The 12394-nt window shown below is 36.6% G+C and overlaps 1 protein-coding gene and 1 long non-coding RNA gene across 2 annotated transcripts; both read left to right on the top strand.

The window, feature by feature from the left end:
• Nucleotides 1-2588: 2588 nt before the first annotated feature.
• Nucleotides 2589-9135, top strand: LOC121398259. Its single transcript, XR_005964212.1, has 3 exons — nt 2589-4453; nt 7393-7511; nt 8791-9135. It is a non-coding gene; the product is annotated as an uncharacterized LOC121398259 (long non-coding RNA).
• Nucleotides 9136-10214: 1079 nt separating this feature from the next.
• Nucleotides 10215-11836, top strand: LOC121398133 (transmembrane protein 81-like). Its single transcript, XM_041576778.1, has one exon. The coding sequence runs from the start codon at nt 10972-10974 to the stop codon at nt 11770-11772; it is 801 nt and encodes a 266-aa protein (XP_041432712.1). The 5' UTR covers nt 10215-10971; the 3' UTR covers nt 11773-11836.
• Nucleotides 11837-12394: the final 558 nt, after the last annotated feature.

Here is a 12394-nt window from a genome sequence, read left to right as displayed (position 1 = left end):
AAATAAAAAATGTTTCTATTCTAGTTAGTTAGCCTAAAACTGTAATATATAAAGGCTGGAGTGACTGGATGTCTAACATAATAGTCAGAACTCTACTTCCTGCTTTTCAGCTCTATAACTCTGAGTTAGTCTGTGACTCGAAGGGGGGCCACATGGGACATAATTGTTCAGTGAGTTTGCAATTGATCCTCAGCATGCAGCTCAGATTGAAAAGCAACAGTTATGACCCATGTGGCCCCCCTCAAGTCACTGATTGGTTACTGGCCGGTAACCAATGAGTGGAAACAAAAGAACTGCAAAGTAGGAAGTAGTGTTCTGGCTATTATGTTACACATCGAGTCACTCCAGCCTTTATACGTTACATTTTTGCCTGACTAACTATATTAATTGCCAATTAATTAAATTAGAAACTTTTTTTTTATTTTGCACAGCCTATCTATTGACCCAGTTTTTATTTTTACACTGAACTGTTCCTTTAATTATACAAGCACCCAAAAATGGTCACTAATAATTGCATTTGCACCATTGGGATCCTGAGCTCTTCTTACAAAAATGATGGCATTTCGGGGATCAATGTTGTATCCCCAGTAAAAAAAAATTAGCTCTATGTCACAATGATGGCTGCCTAGAAGCCTTTCTTTAAAGGGGATAGTCACCTTTGAGTGATATTCTGAGACAATTTGTAATTCGTTTTTTTATTATTTGTGAGTTTTGAGTTATTTAGCTTTTTATTCAGCAGTCTCCAGTTTGCAAATTCAGCAATCTGTTTGTTAGGCTCCAAATTACCCTAGCAACCATGCATCAATTTAAATAATGAAATATGAACAGGATTGGGTTTAAATAGAAAGATGAGTAAAAAAAAAAAGCAGCAATAACAATAAGGGGCCGATTCACTAAGGGTCGAATATCGAGGGTTAATTAACCCTCGATATTCGACTAGGAATTAAAATACTTCGAATATCGAAGTCGAAGGATTTAGCTCAGATAGTTCGATCGAAGGATAATTCCTTCGATCGAGCGATTAAATCCTTCGAATCGAAGGATTTAAATCCAACGATCGAAGGAATATCCTTCGATCAAAAAAAGTTAGCCAAGACTTCGGTAGCGTTTAGATGGCGAACTAGGGGGTCAAAGTTTTTTTTAAAGAGACAGTACTTCGACTATCGAATAGTCAAACGATTTTTACTACGAATCCTTCGATTCGTAGTCGAAGGTCAAAGTAGCCCATTCGATGGTCGAAGTAGCCCAAAAAAACTTCGAAATTCGAAGTTTTTTACCTTCGAATCCTTCACTCGAAGTTAGTGAATCGGCCCCTAAATGTTTAGCCTTACAGAGCATTTGAAAGGTGGGAAAGGTCAGAAAAAGAAAGCAATTAAAAAAAAAAACTATGAAAAATAAATAAAAGTCCAATTGAAAAATTGCTTAGAATTTGCCATTCTATAACATACTAAAAGTTCACTTAAAGGTGAACCACCCTTTTAACATGGATGAGGGCAGGATTATATTGAAATAATGATTACTGAGAAGACTGGGAGGCCATAAAAATCCTCTGGAGGGTCACATTCAGCCTGGGGCCTCTTGGACAGCCCTGCACTAAAGAAATATCACAAACAGCAAGCTATAAGAGATCATCCACTTGCCCTGACAGTGAGCAACGTGCAATTTAAGACTGATCACCATGTTTTTCCCCCACCATGCAGTGGTTTTCCCAGAATATTGGGGCCAAATATTTGGATGTGACTGTGATTTGACATGGAAAGTCACTAGCTAAAAATCTATAATTGTATTGGGCATCCTTCTGAAAATTAGATTTAATGCAAACTTCAATTTATACAAAGGCAATATCAGTCACAGAGAGTCAAGCAACACATCCTCTGTAGGACGACTTCTTTAAATGATCAAATGGAAAGTGCTCTAAATAGGAAAGCAAAGAAATACTGCTCCCTTTAATCTTTAATATATTTCTGGCCTTTTTAAAGCAAATAGCATAAGGTGATTTACATACATTGTCAACGTTTTTTTCTGTTTACAAATAGTGATGGTTTTTGTAAAGATATTATGGGGTAATGCAATTTTAAAAATGCAAAGTTTGCACAAGGTCTTGTAACAGGAGGTCAGGTGAAACTTTACTTTCTGCAGAACAGGAAAAGAAAAATATGAAAGATATTTTCTTATGGGAAACCCTTCCTTTTAAATATTTTGAAGTACCGGTACCTTAAATTGCACTTGTCACAGAACACTTTTTTTGGTATATAACATAATAGTTATTGATATAAGATATTAAAGAAAAAAAACATAAAGTCGCCAGAAAGAACCCAGCAAGTAAAAGTAAAAACGCACACTGCCCTTGTGTAAAATCTTCACAGAGAATTTATGTAGTATTGATAAAATGCACTTTACAATCTTTGCAGGCAACAATAGCGTGTGGTGCAATGGGAGGATTCAGTTCCTGTCAATAAGCATTCAGAAGATTCAAACATCAGTCCCTATTTGAATCTTCTGAATGCTTATTGACGGGAACTGAAGCCTCCCATTGCACTACACGCTATTGTTGCTTGCAAAGATTGTAAGTGCACTTTATCCATACTAAATAAATTCTCTGTGATGATTTTACACTAGGGGAGTGCACTCTTCTTGTTATTTATTTTTTAGACTACTCCTGGTTTTACCCATTGTTTTTTTGAAGTGGCAGCACTCCTAAGTGACAAGATTAATCCTGACTGGGAAATAATTGGACTATATATTCTATTAAGAATTGAATTTGGGGTATTTCTCGTATATAAATGTAGAGGATTTTATTCCATATAAGCAATTTCTTTTATAAATGGTGTTAAAGTGCCCCCTGCATTTTAATATAAGAGTAAATGTGAGTTACTATAAAAGTCAATGGGAATATTGTCACGCAACTTTATTTAGTTTATTAGAACATTTGAGATTTTCAGCCTCATTGAAAATGAATAGTACACTGTAATATTCACATTCTTAAATAAGCTACCGTTCAAGAAAAAGTCATGTGACAAGGGTGATGCTGACGTTTTTACTCAACCTCAAAAATTAATAAATAGGCCTATAAGGGAGTATCCGTAGATTAGGAATATGTATTTAGGGAAATAGTTAATTCATTTATAGTTGTACAAAGAAAATATCATTCAAACAGTGCCAAACGCTAAGTTTAATCAACTCTTTATTTTTCAAAATCTATTTATTTATAGCTAAAAATGTAATTATTCAGTAGTCGAGACATTTTCTAAGTCTTTCTTGCAAACTCTGAAAACCACAACCATATTTATTTGTCACATAGTATTGACCTTTATTGTATAATTGGACATTTATAATTTGTTTGAGTTAGCACCAGATTAAAATACTTAGAGGCTGGTTTAGTCCTGTCATTGTGATGTTTATCATATTTTTAATAGTTTCATGACTGTCTGGAAAATGTAACAATTATTTCCCAAACCAGCTCAGTGTGTCAGTTAGAATGTCTTCATTTTGGCAGAATTGTATTTCTTCTGTTAGGTGTTAAAGATCAGCAACAGCACTGAGTTCTAACAACCTAATAAATTTTAAACCCCTAAAAGTTCATTGGGTAAAAATTATTGAAATAAGAGTTTATAAGAAATAATTTTGAATACATCATCTTCCAGTGCTTGGTAAGTCTGTCTGGGTCAATGAATAATAAATCAGCCTGTAATGCCTATGATACACTAGACACAAATTTGTCAATATCTAACAACAAACAAAGCTTTGCTGCAATTTTATATTTTTTATATTACTTTTATTCCATGTCAATAAACATGCATTATATCAGTAAGGCCACTGCCCTTGATTTATACTTTTCACAGAACACAAATTAAAGTACATTTTAATTACAGAAATTGCAAATACACAGAGAAGGAATGTTCTGATCACATAAGCTAAACACTCATACTGTACTGAACAATAAGACAGGTACCATCTATATGCAGAAGTAGAAATATGCAGAGAATGAATGCTCTATGCAAACAATAAGTTATAGCCTCATATTGCTGTGTCTACTACATGCCAGTAAAAGTTAAAAAATAAAAAATTTCATATTTAAATACAAATGTGTTAAAACATTGAATATAAAAACTGTATTTATTAACTGAATTCCGATACAGTCTTTCTTAAGAAAATGACCAATGTACGTTCTAGTCTTTGTTTTTTTTTCTTTGCTTTTTGGAGCCTGTGTATTGGTTCTAGTATCTACAGTAAATTTTTGTTTTGGCAAGCAACATGTTCCTGAGAGTACCTTTGATGTTGTACAGAGCGTTTGTCATATTCTATATTTCAGATCATTGTAACCAGCAGAAGAGGATTTACCGGCAGTTATTCTGGGACTGACACTGCATATTTTATTTGTTCCTTCCATTTGCTAACGTGCCTAATCATGTATTTGCTCAAAGTGCATTGAATGTTGGAAGGAGCCACGGTGGTAAATATTTTACTTTTCCACATAAATCCCCAGTTACTCTGTCTACAAAATAAAAGAGAGATTTCTCAATGGTCGAAAAATATTCTGGCTCTTTTCTCATTGATCAATTTTTTTCATATTTACAAAAGCTTTCTGAAAATGTTTTTGAGCGTTCTAAAACTTTTCTGAAGTTTCTTCAGAATTGAAAAAAATTCTAACAATCAGACCTATTTATTAAGGCATTTCTTCACCGGTTATATATTTATCTTCAGAAAGTGTTCTTAAAATTTGGGCAATCAAAAACACTAGATCCTCTGGGACAAACACCTGAAGTCCTCTTCAAAAGTGACCAAATTGTGCCAACTTTTTCACAATGTAGGGGACATTTATTACAATTCAAGTCTTTGTAAAAGTCCTAGTTTGCAAGACTTGGTAATTTTTCTTTTTGGCATTGTTTTCCAGAAAGCAATCCCATATATTCACAAAGGGCAAATACTTTAAGGAAAGAAATGTTAAACTGAGGAAAATTTCCTGACAAGTTTATTTTAGTCTCACTGGTGATATAATGAAAAAAGAGGACATTTTTCCTACCTAAATTTCAATGTTGGGGTGCTGACCCACATGTCAGGAAGATATATAGTACTGTTTTACATGTTAAATGAGAGAAGTTTGGAAGGATAGTAACAGACAGTTAATTAGCTGGGCCCTATGGTTGCTAGGAGGGCAGGAGTGTAGAGACTCTAGGTTAGGACCTGATCGATGAGCAAAATGTATTTTTCCCTATACTTAAAGTTACACTGATGTGATTTGCTGCAGGGCCTGTCAATTATTCAACACCCACTGGCCAATCATTTTATTCTGTTTTACTGCATCTCTGTCACTCTTCTATTATAGAACAGTGGGCTAGCAACTGGTCTGCCGTATTTATCAAGCAATGACCTTTCTTGTTTGTAAAGTGTAGGGACCTTTAGTTTGTTGACAGATATAAGGTGTGTTGCTAATCACTGTCTCTATAATGGAAAGAGTGGCACAGGGGAAACAAGATGAAGGCAAATAACAGTAGGCGTCTGAGTGGAACTCTGCTGGCACCCATACTGTGTAATCCTAACTAAAGGTGGCCATACACGGATAGATCCGCTCGTTTGGCGATGTCGCCAAACGAGCGGATCTCCCTCCGATATGCCCACCTTGAGGTGGGCAATATCGGGCTGATCCGATCGTGGGCCCTAGGGCCCAACGATCGGATCCTAGCGTTCGCCAAACGGGCGGTCGGATCGCGGGACCGCATCAACTAACAGATGCGGCCGCGATCCGACGGGATTTTTAATCCCATCCGATCGAGATCTGGCCGACTTTCGGCCAGATCTCGATCGGGGAAGCCCGTCGGGGGCCCCCATACACGGGCCAATAAGCTGCCGACACGGTCTGACGGCAGCTTTTATCGGCCCGTGTATGGCCACCTTAAGGATCGTGCCCACATTTGCTCCTATTCAGTATTTTCTTTACATACAACTGGAGAGGAGTGTGAAGTCTGCTTTTTTTTCTAACTTTTTTTTTTTTTTTAAGTTTATATTTTCACATTTATTACATAGAAAGAAAGTAGAAGAAGGGAGGAAGGGGCAGTGATGAGGTTCCTGGTCCCTGAATTACACGTTTTGTGCATTGTAGTCCGTGTACACGGCTACCAACTAGCCAAAAGTAGTTCATTTACGGTGCCATACTGTCCGTCTGTGTGTCTGATAACCACTGGTTCCAGATCTTTTAGAACTTGGCTGGGCATCCACGTGCCATTTTTGTCATAGAAGTATGTCTATTAGTTTGACCCAAAAGGCCAAGGAAGGAGGTTCCCTTGCTTTCCAAGTCAGCGGTATTGCTTTTTTAGCATAGTGTTAAGAGCTGCAGAATACACAGTTTATCCCAAGAGTTTTTCTAACTTTAAAGAAGAACTGTGAAAATAAAAATTTAATTTAATACAAGCTTCATACTGAAATGACATTTTTTAATTACAATTAATTAAAAATTCAGACCCATTTCTGAAACAATCAAGTTATTTTCACTGTCTCCCTCTAAGCATCTGTTTCTCTTCATAATTTCTTCATGCAGGAGTTGGGAGTCTGATTTTGAATGACCGTTTTATCCAATGTATCTTTTAGGGGTGAATTTCTTTTGCCTAGAAGAGCTCACTCTTTCAAAATCACCAGAAAATCTGTCTCTCTACATGCAGCTTCTGTGCAAAAGACATTTATGTTGTTAGGTTTTGTTTGTGCTGGAATCGGTTATTTGAGATACTGCAGTTCTAATTAATCTGCTAGGAAAAGGACCCCCCTAAAAGATATATTGGCTCTAACTGGCAATGAAAATCTGACACCTAACTCCTGAATGAAGAAAAGAAAATGGTGAGAGAGAGCGATAGTGAAGATAAACTTTATTATTTCATATACGACCTGTTTTTTCCATTGATTGATTATATTTAGAAAGTTTCAGTGTGATTAACTTTAAATTGTAATTTTTGCAATACTTTCTTGTTGAAGCTAGTGATGGGCGAATTTGCGCCGCTTCGCCGAAAAATCCGCGAAACGGCGCCGGCGAATTTTCACGGGCGTTTCGCGAATTTATTCGCTGGCGGCGAAACGCGCAAATTCGGCGCGAATTCGCGCCTGGCGAATAAATTCGCCCATCACTAGTTGGTTTGTGTGTGAGCACAGAGCCTCATTCAGTCTACAGGGATTGGCTGCCAGTATTTCATTTTAAAAAAATGCAGCTGAAGGCCAGTCAGGGCAAGATTTGGGAAAAATGCCCATTTTGCTCCTGGATACCCAGAAACCCAGCTTGATTGTCAGGGTAAGATTGTCAGTGAATATGTGTTTACTATTCTAGATATTGTTGGATGTATGAATGATATAGCAGAATATACTAAATTAATCATAGATTTAACAACCCCATCTGATTTTTTCCCCCAGGTTTCTGGCTTGACGCTTCCTCTAAACAGTAAGACTGGGAGGCATGGGGAACATTCCTTGTAAGAAAGGCTACAGCGCAATTGAGGCCAGCCTAACCAACCTGGAAATAAACCAAGCAGGTGAGTTTGTCATTCTGCAGAATATATAGTAACCAGGCAATCTTCATCTTCTTGTCAGTCATTTGAAATTATGACCCCACCTATATGCTGTTACTTCACCATTTGAACATGTGGTATAGCAGTATCTGTGAAGGCAAAACACTGTTAGCTACAAGGAGCCTAGAACTACTTGTTTTAGGCTCTGACCAGTCACCCATGTTGACATTATAATGTGTCATAATATAACTGAATCAGTGAAGACAAAACTGATATTTTGTATTTTCAATTTAGCAAAACTATACTATTGTATCTCCTGGGGTTTCCCAACATGCAAAGCTAAAGGAAGATAATAGTCATTCATTAGCAAGGAAAGATAACTAAAGATGGCCTTTCACGTAGAGATCACCAAACGAGCGGATCTCTCCCTGATATGCACACATTGAGGTGGGTAATATCGGGATGATCCGATTGTGGGCCCTAGGGCCCAATGATCGGTTGATAATTCAGGCAATACGGGCGGTTGGATCGTGGGACAACGTCAACAGTCAGACGCAATTCAACAGGATTTTTAGCCCTACCCGATCGAAGTAGGCCAGATATCAGGGAAACTCTGTCGGCAGCTTTTATCGGCCCGTGTATGGCTACCTGTAGTCATGAGACAGAAATATACTGCTTGATGATTTTTGACAGTCCCTAAGCTTGGCTCTAAACTGCAACCCAGACCACACTGAGCATGTGTAGTGTCACTGATGCAATTATTGGACTAACATGATCCAAGATTGGTAGCACCTGTGTAAAGGTCTGGGTTATCACTGTTACAGAGCCCTATTTTAAACCCCCCTATTATCTGAACACATTATAAGCTATACTATCACACTATTCTATCTATAAGTTCCATAAGTGAACACTGTGGCAGCTATTCGATTTTTTGAATACAAAAACAAAGTTGTGTGGCTGTAGTAACCATTATTACTATCATTATAATATTGAGCTCATACTATCTATACCATCATATATGCAACATTTCCCAACTGTATGTATGTAGGAGGTACTTGCATATAAATTATATCTGTGTGTTTTAATTTACTCATCTAATTTTTTAATACTATAACGTAAATGGTACCAGTTCAGGATGTTCTTCACCAGACCGCGGCTATCTTTTCTTGACAAACAAAACAAGCAGTATTTCCTATTGCAGCCTCTGTACACAGTTTGTTATTATTATCTCTGCAGTTAAATGTCCTGTTACCTTCTCAGTACATAACCTGTTGCTACATTTCTTTCTTGTTTTTCAAAGCAGCGGCGGACAAGGGCATCTTTGTGGCTTTGTACAATTTCCCGCTCAGTGGCCAAACAGATCTAAGCATTCATTTTGGGGAGCAGCTAAACATCCTCTCTGAGTGAGTGACCACATACGCACATATTCTGTCTAAAGTAGGAAATGTTGCAATAAAAATAGCAAATTATTACTCCCTTAGTAATATTTATAAGGTTCTCAACCTGCCTGACCACAAAGTAACGTCTCAAACAGGTCTCTTGCACAGACTCTTTCTACAGGGTATTCTAATAGGACAATGCTAGCTAAAGGGAACAACAATAACAATAGAAAAGAAATAACAGAAATATAATTCTAATATAACTTCCAACGTGCCATAAAAGTGGTTGTTCGCCTTTGAATTATCCTTTAGTAAGATGTAGAGATTGATATTCTGCAGCAATTTGTAGTTGGTTTTAAATTTTTTTATTAATTGTGGCTTTTTTTTATTATTTAGCTTTTCATTCAGCAGCTCTCCAGTGTGTCCAAATTACCCTAGCAGCTCTGCATTACTGGAATATGAAAAGGAGAGGGCCTGAATAGAAAGATAAGCAATAAAAGATTGCAATAACAATAAATGTGTGGCATTACAGAGCATTTGTTTTTTAGATGGGGTGAGTGACCCCCATCTGAAAGCTGGGAAGAGTCAGAAGGATAAGGCAAATAATTCAAAAACATCCAATTAAAAAAGTTGCTTAGAATTGGCCAGTCCAAAATATACTAAAATGTAACCCAAAGGTGAACCACCCATTTCAATTATAGTGTTTTTTTAATGTCAATTGAATTGCTATCCAAAAGAGTAATCATTTCTCCATTTCTGTTCTTTCTGTGTCTCTTGAAACAATGCAGCAGAAGTCAGTCCTTCTCCAGGTCAGCTGACAATGTTTCACAAGTCAGAACTTTTGCAGAGACCATAGATAGCCATACAAATACTTTTTTCATTGGAAATTACTTTTACAATTAAATTTCAGTTTTATATTAAATTATCAAAAATTAATAATATTTAAATAAAGAGATATTTCATATTTATCAAATAAATGTATTTACAATTTAATCATTTAAAACTTTTAATATTAAAAAATGCAATTAATATATAATTTTTTTAATATATTATAAATATTAAATTTGCATTTATTTCTCCAACACGAAGTGACACCGTTTAATTTGTTAACCAAATAAGTGGTTGCCAGTGATGGAATAAACAGTAGCTAAAGGTTCCCCCTATAAGTAACCTTGTGATGTGAAACCCATTTTAATGTCTTTAGGGGACCTGTTATCCAGAATGCTTTGGACCTTTGGTTTTTCAGATAAGGGGTCTTTCCGTAATTTGGATCTTTATACCTTAAAGGCATACTGTCATGGAAAACAGCCTGTTAAGGTGAGATTTTGGGTGAGTTCTTAATTGTGACTTGTTACCCCAATGTTTCTATGTATCTGTAACCTTACTTGTAATAAGCTAAGTAATGACAAGTAAACTTAATAAAAATGCATTGAAGTCAAAGGGAAGGTAAAATGACATTTTATATACATTGCCATATATTGTTAGAGAAACTCCTTTCCACTGTGCCACAACTGCTGAAAATGACAGAGCCTGGGACGTGGAAAGATTTTAACTCTGATCTGCAATAAAGTTTTGGGGGGAGGCCTGCTGGTTTTTTGAGGAAGGCCTTGGCTCACAAGTTTAACAATATCCAACAATGTCATTAGTGGTTTGAGTTAATCTCAGTAGCTGACAAATATTGTAAGTTAAAGTCTGTCTGTATATCTGTATTTATACATATGGGTTGCTGCTGTCATTGCTTCTCTGTATTCGAGTTTATTGTGTACTTAGAATATCTCTGTATGTTTTTTTGTTTTTAATTATAGGTGGAAGAATGATGGAAAATATTGAGAACAACAGAAATCATACAAAAAAGCATTCAAATTAAAAAGAAATATTTAAGTTGCATTAAAAATGAACATAAACGATCTCCATATAAATTAATTTCCCTTTTTTTTTTTACTTCATCTTTATTAACATAAGAGGAACTCCAGCCAAATCCTCCTCTTTTGCATTGGGATTGTTTGATTGCATGATGTCATCATGTACCATTGTGATGTCCCAATGAAGAGGCGGTCTCTTGGCAAAGAATCAGGTGTTTTACACACAGATCTCGACAGAGCAACATGACATCCAGAATGTTCTTGTTGTTTTTGTTTTCTATTCTTTTTATATCTTTTGTAAAATCACAGGATGAAAAGGAAGTCTATAAACCAGAGCTGATGGACGTCCAAGGCATGGTGGACCTCGAAGATAAAGGACCTTCTGCCGGATTTATAGTGGTTGAATCTGGGGAATGTAGTGTCACTTGTGGGAATGGAGTTAAGATGGAGAAGCGATGCTTTGTAGATACTTCAGGCGAGACCTCTGATTGCCAGAAAGTAATGTCGCCCTGTAGCATTAGCGTACCATGTCAACTGATGACATTTCAGCGTAAGCCTGGAGATGAATTTGCCGTAGATTGTATGACGGAAGAAGAGGTTAAGGAACAGGGAGAAGTAAATATCTATTGGAAGCATGCTAAAGGCATCATAACCACGGATGCTAGGGTTTTTCGTCCCTTAAAACTTCGGAGCAGCATCCTGACGTTTCCTTCCCTCCAAGTGGAAAATACTGGCACTTACCGTTGTGATGCACAAAGAAAGGCCGATGGACTTTTAGCAAAACAAGTTTATTTTGGCCTCAAGGTGATTAACCCTGAGGTGTTTGATTTGGAATTCAGAAAATATGTCAGAAACAAGAAGTTTCTAGAGGATGTTCCAGCATTAGAGACAGAAGACACTGAGAAGGTCTCCCCCCAGCCAGTAAATAAACTGCTCATTATTGTTGCCACTGGCATTGGCACAGGACTTCTGGTGGGCATTGTTATCTGGCTGTTATTGCTGTTCTTGTGTAGAGCCAAACCCCAGCAGCCTGACTTAGTTTAAATACAATCATTTTAGCCTTTCTACCTTGGATATAGTAATGATTTATGTAGATTTCTATTGTCAATTCAATAAAGTGGTTTTTTTTTCTACAATACAGTCTGGAATTGTTTTCCTTTGTTTTTTTTGTTAATTTAAATTCTGAAGCTACGGATTGATCGGGTTCAACTTTATTAAATGATCAATGGTTAGTCCTGCTTAGAAGTGGGTGGGACTTCATTCTGCATGTTTGAAGGAAAAATATATTCATACTTCCAAACTATCCCGTTTTTTACGGGACAGTCACACTTTTGACAGCTCAACCCGCAGTCCCAGATTTGTTATTGAAATGTCCTGACTTTCTTTTTGATCTCCTGCACTGAACAGCCAGAAAAAGATACAACGTTTCTAACTTAATTGGCTTTTGGCAGAGAGTCCAGAATAGATTCTTAGATATTTTTGTAACAATTTAAGATAAGCAAAGAAGCAATTGTAACTATTTAAGATAAGCAGGTCTCTTGGGAAAACTGTGCTTTGCAGCTTAAAGGGTAATTCACCTTCATTAGCAAAACTGTATAGACACATAAAATCCACAGAAATGTGTTCAAGCTTTCATAATTTGCTAAATTTTGTAACATGGACATGG

Source organism: Xenopus laevis, chromosome 9_10L, assembly GCF_017654675.1.
Source record: "Xenopus laevis strain J_2021 chromosome 9_10L, Xenopus_laevis_v10.1, whole genome shotgun sequence".
Lineage (NCBI taxonomy): Eukaryota > Metazoa > Chordata > Amphibia > Anura > Pipidae > Xenopus > Xenopus laevis.
This window is presented reverse-complemented; position numbering and strand designations above follow the sequence as displayed.

Bases quoted from the DNA above. Each gene is read 5' to 3' on its own strand.
- LOC121398133 (XM_041576778.1), top strand. From the start codon at position 10,972: ATGACATCCAGAATGTTCTTGTTGTTTTTGTTTTCTATTCTTTTTATA.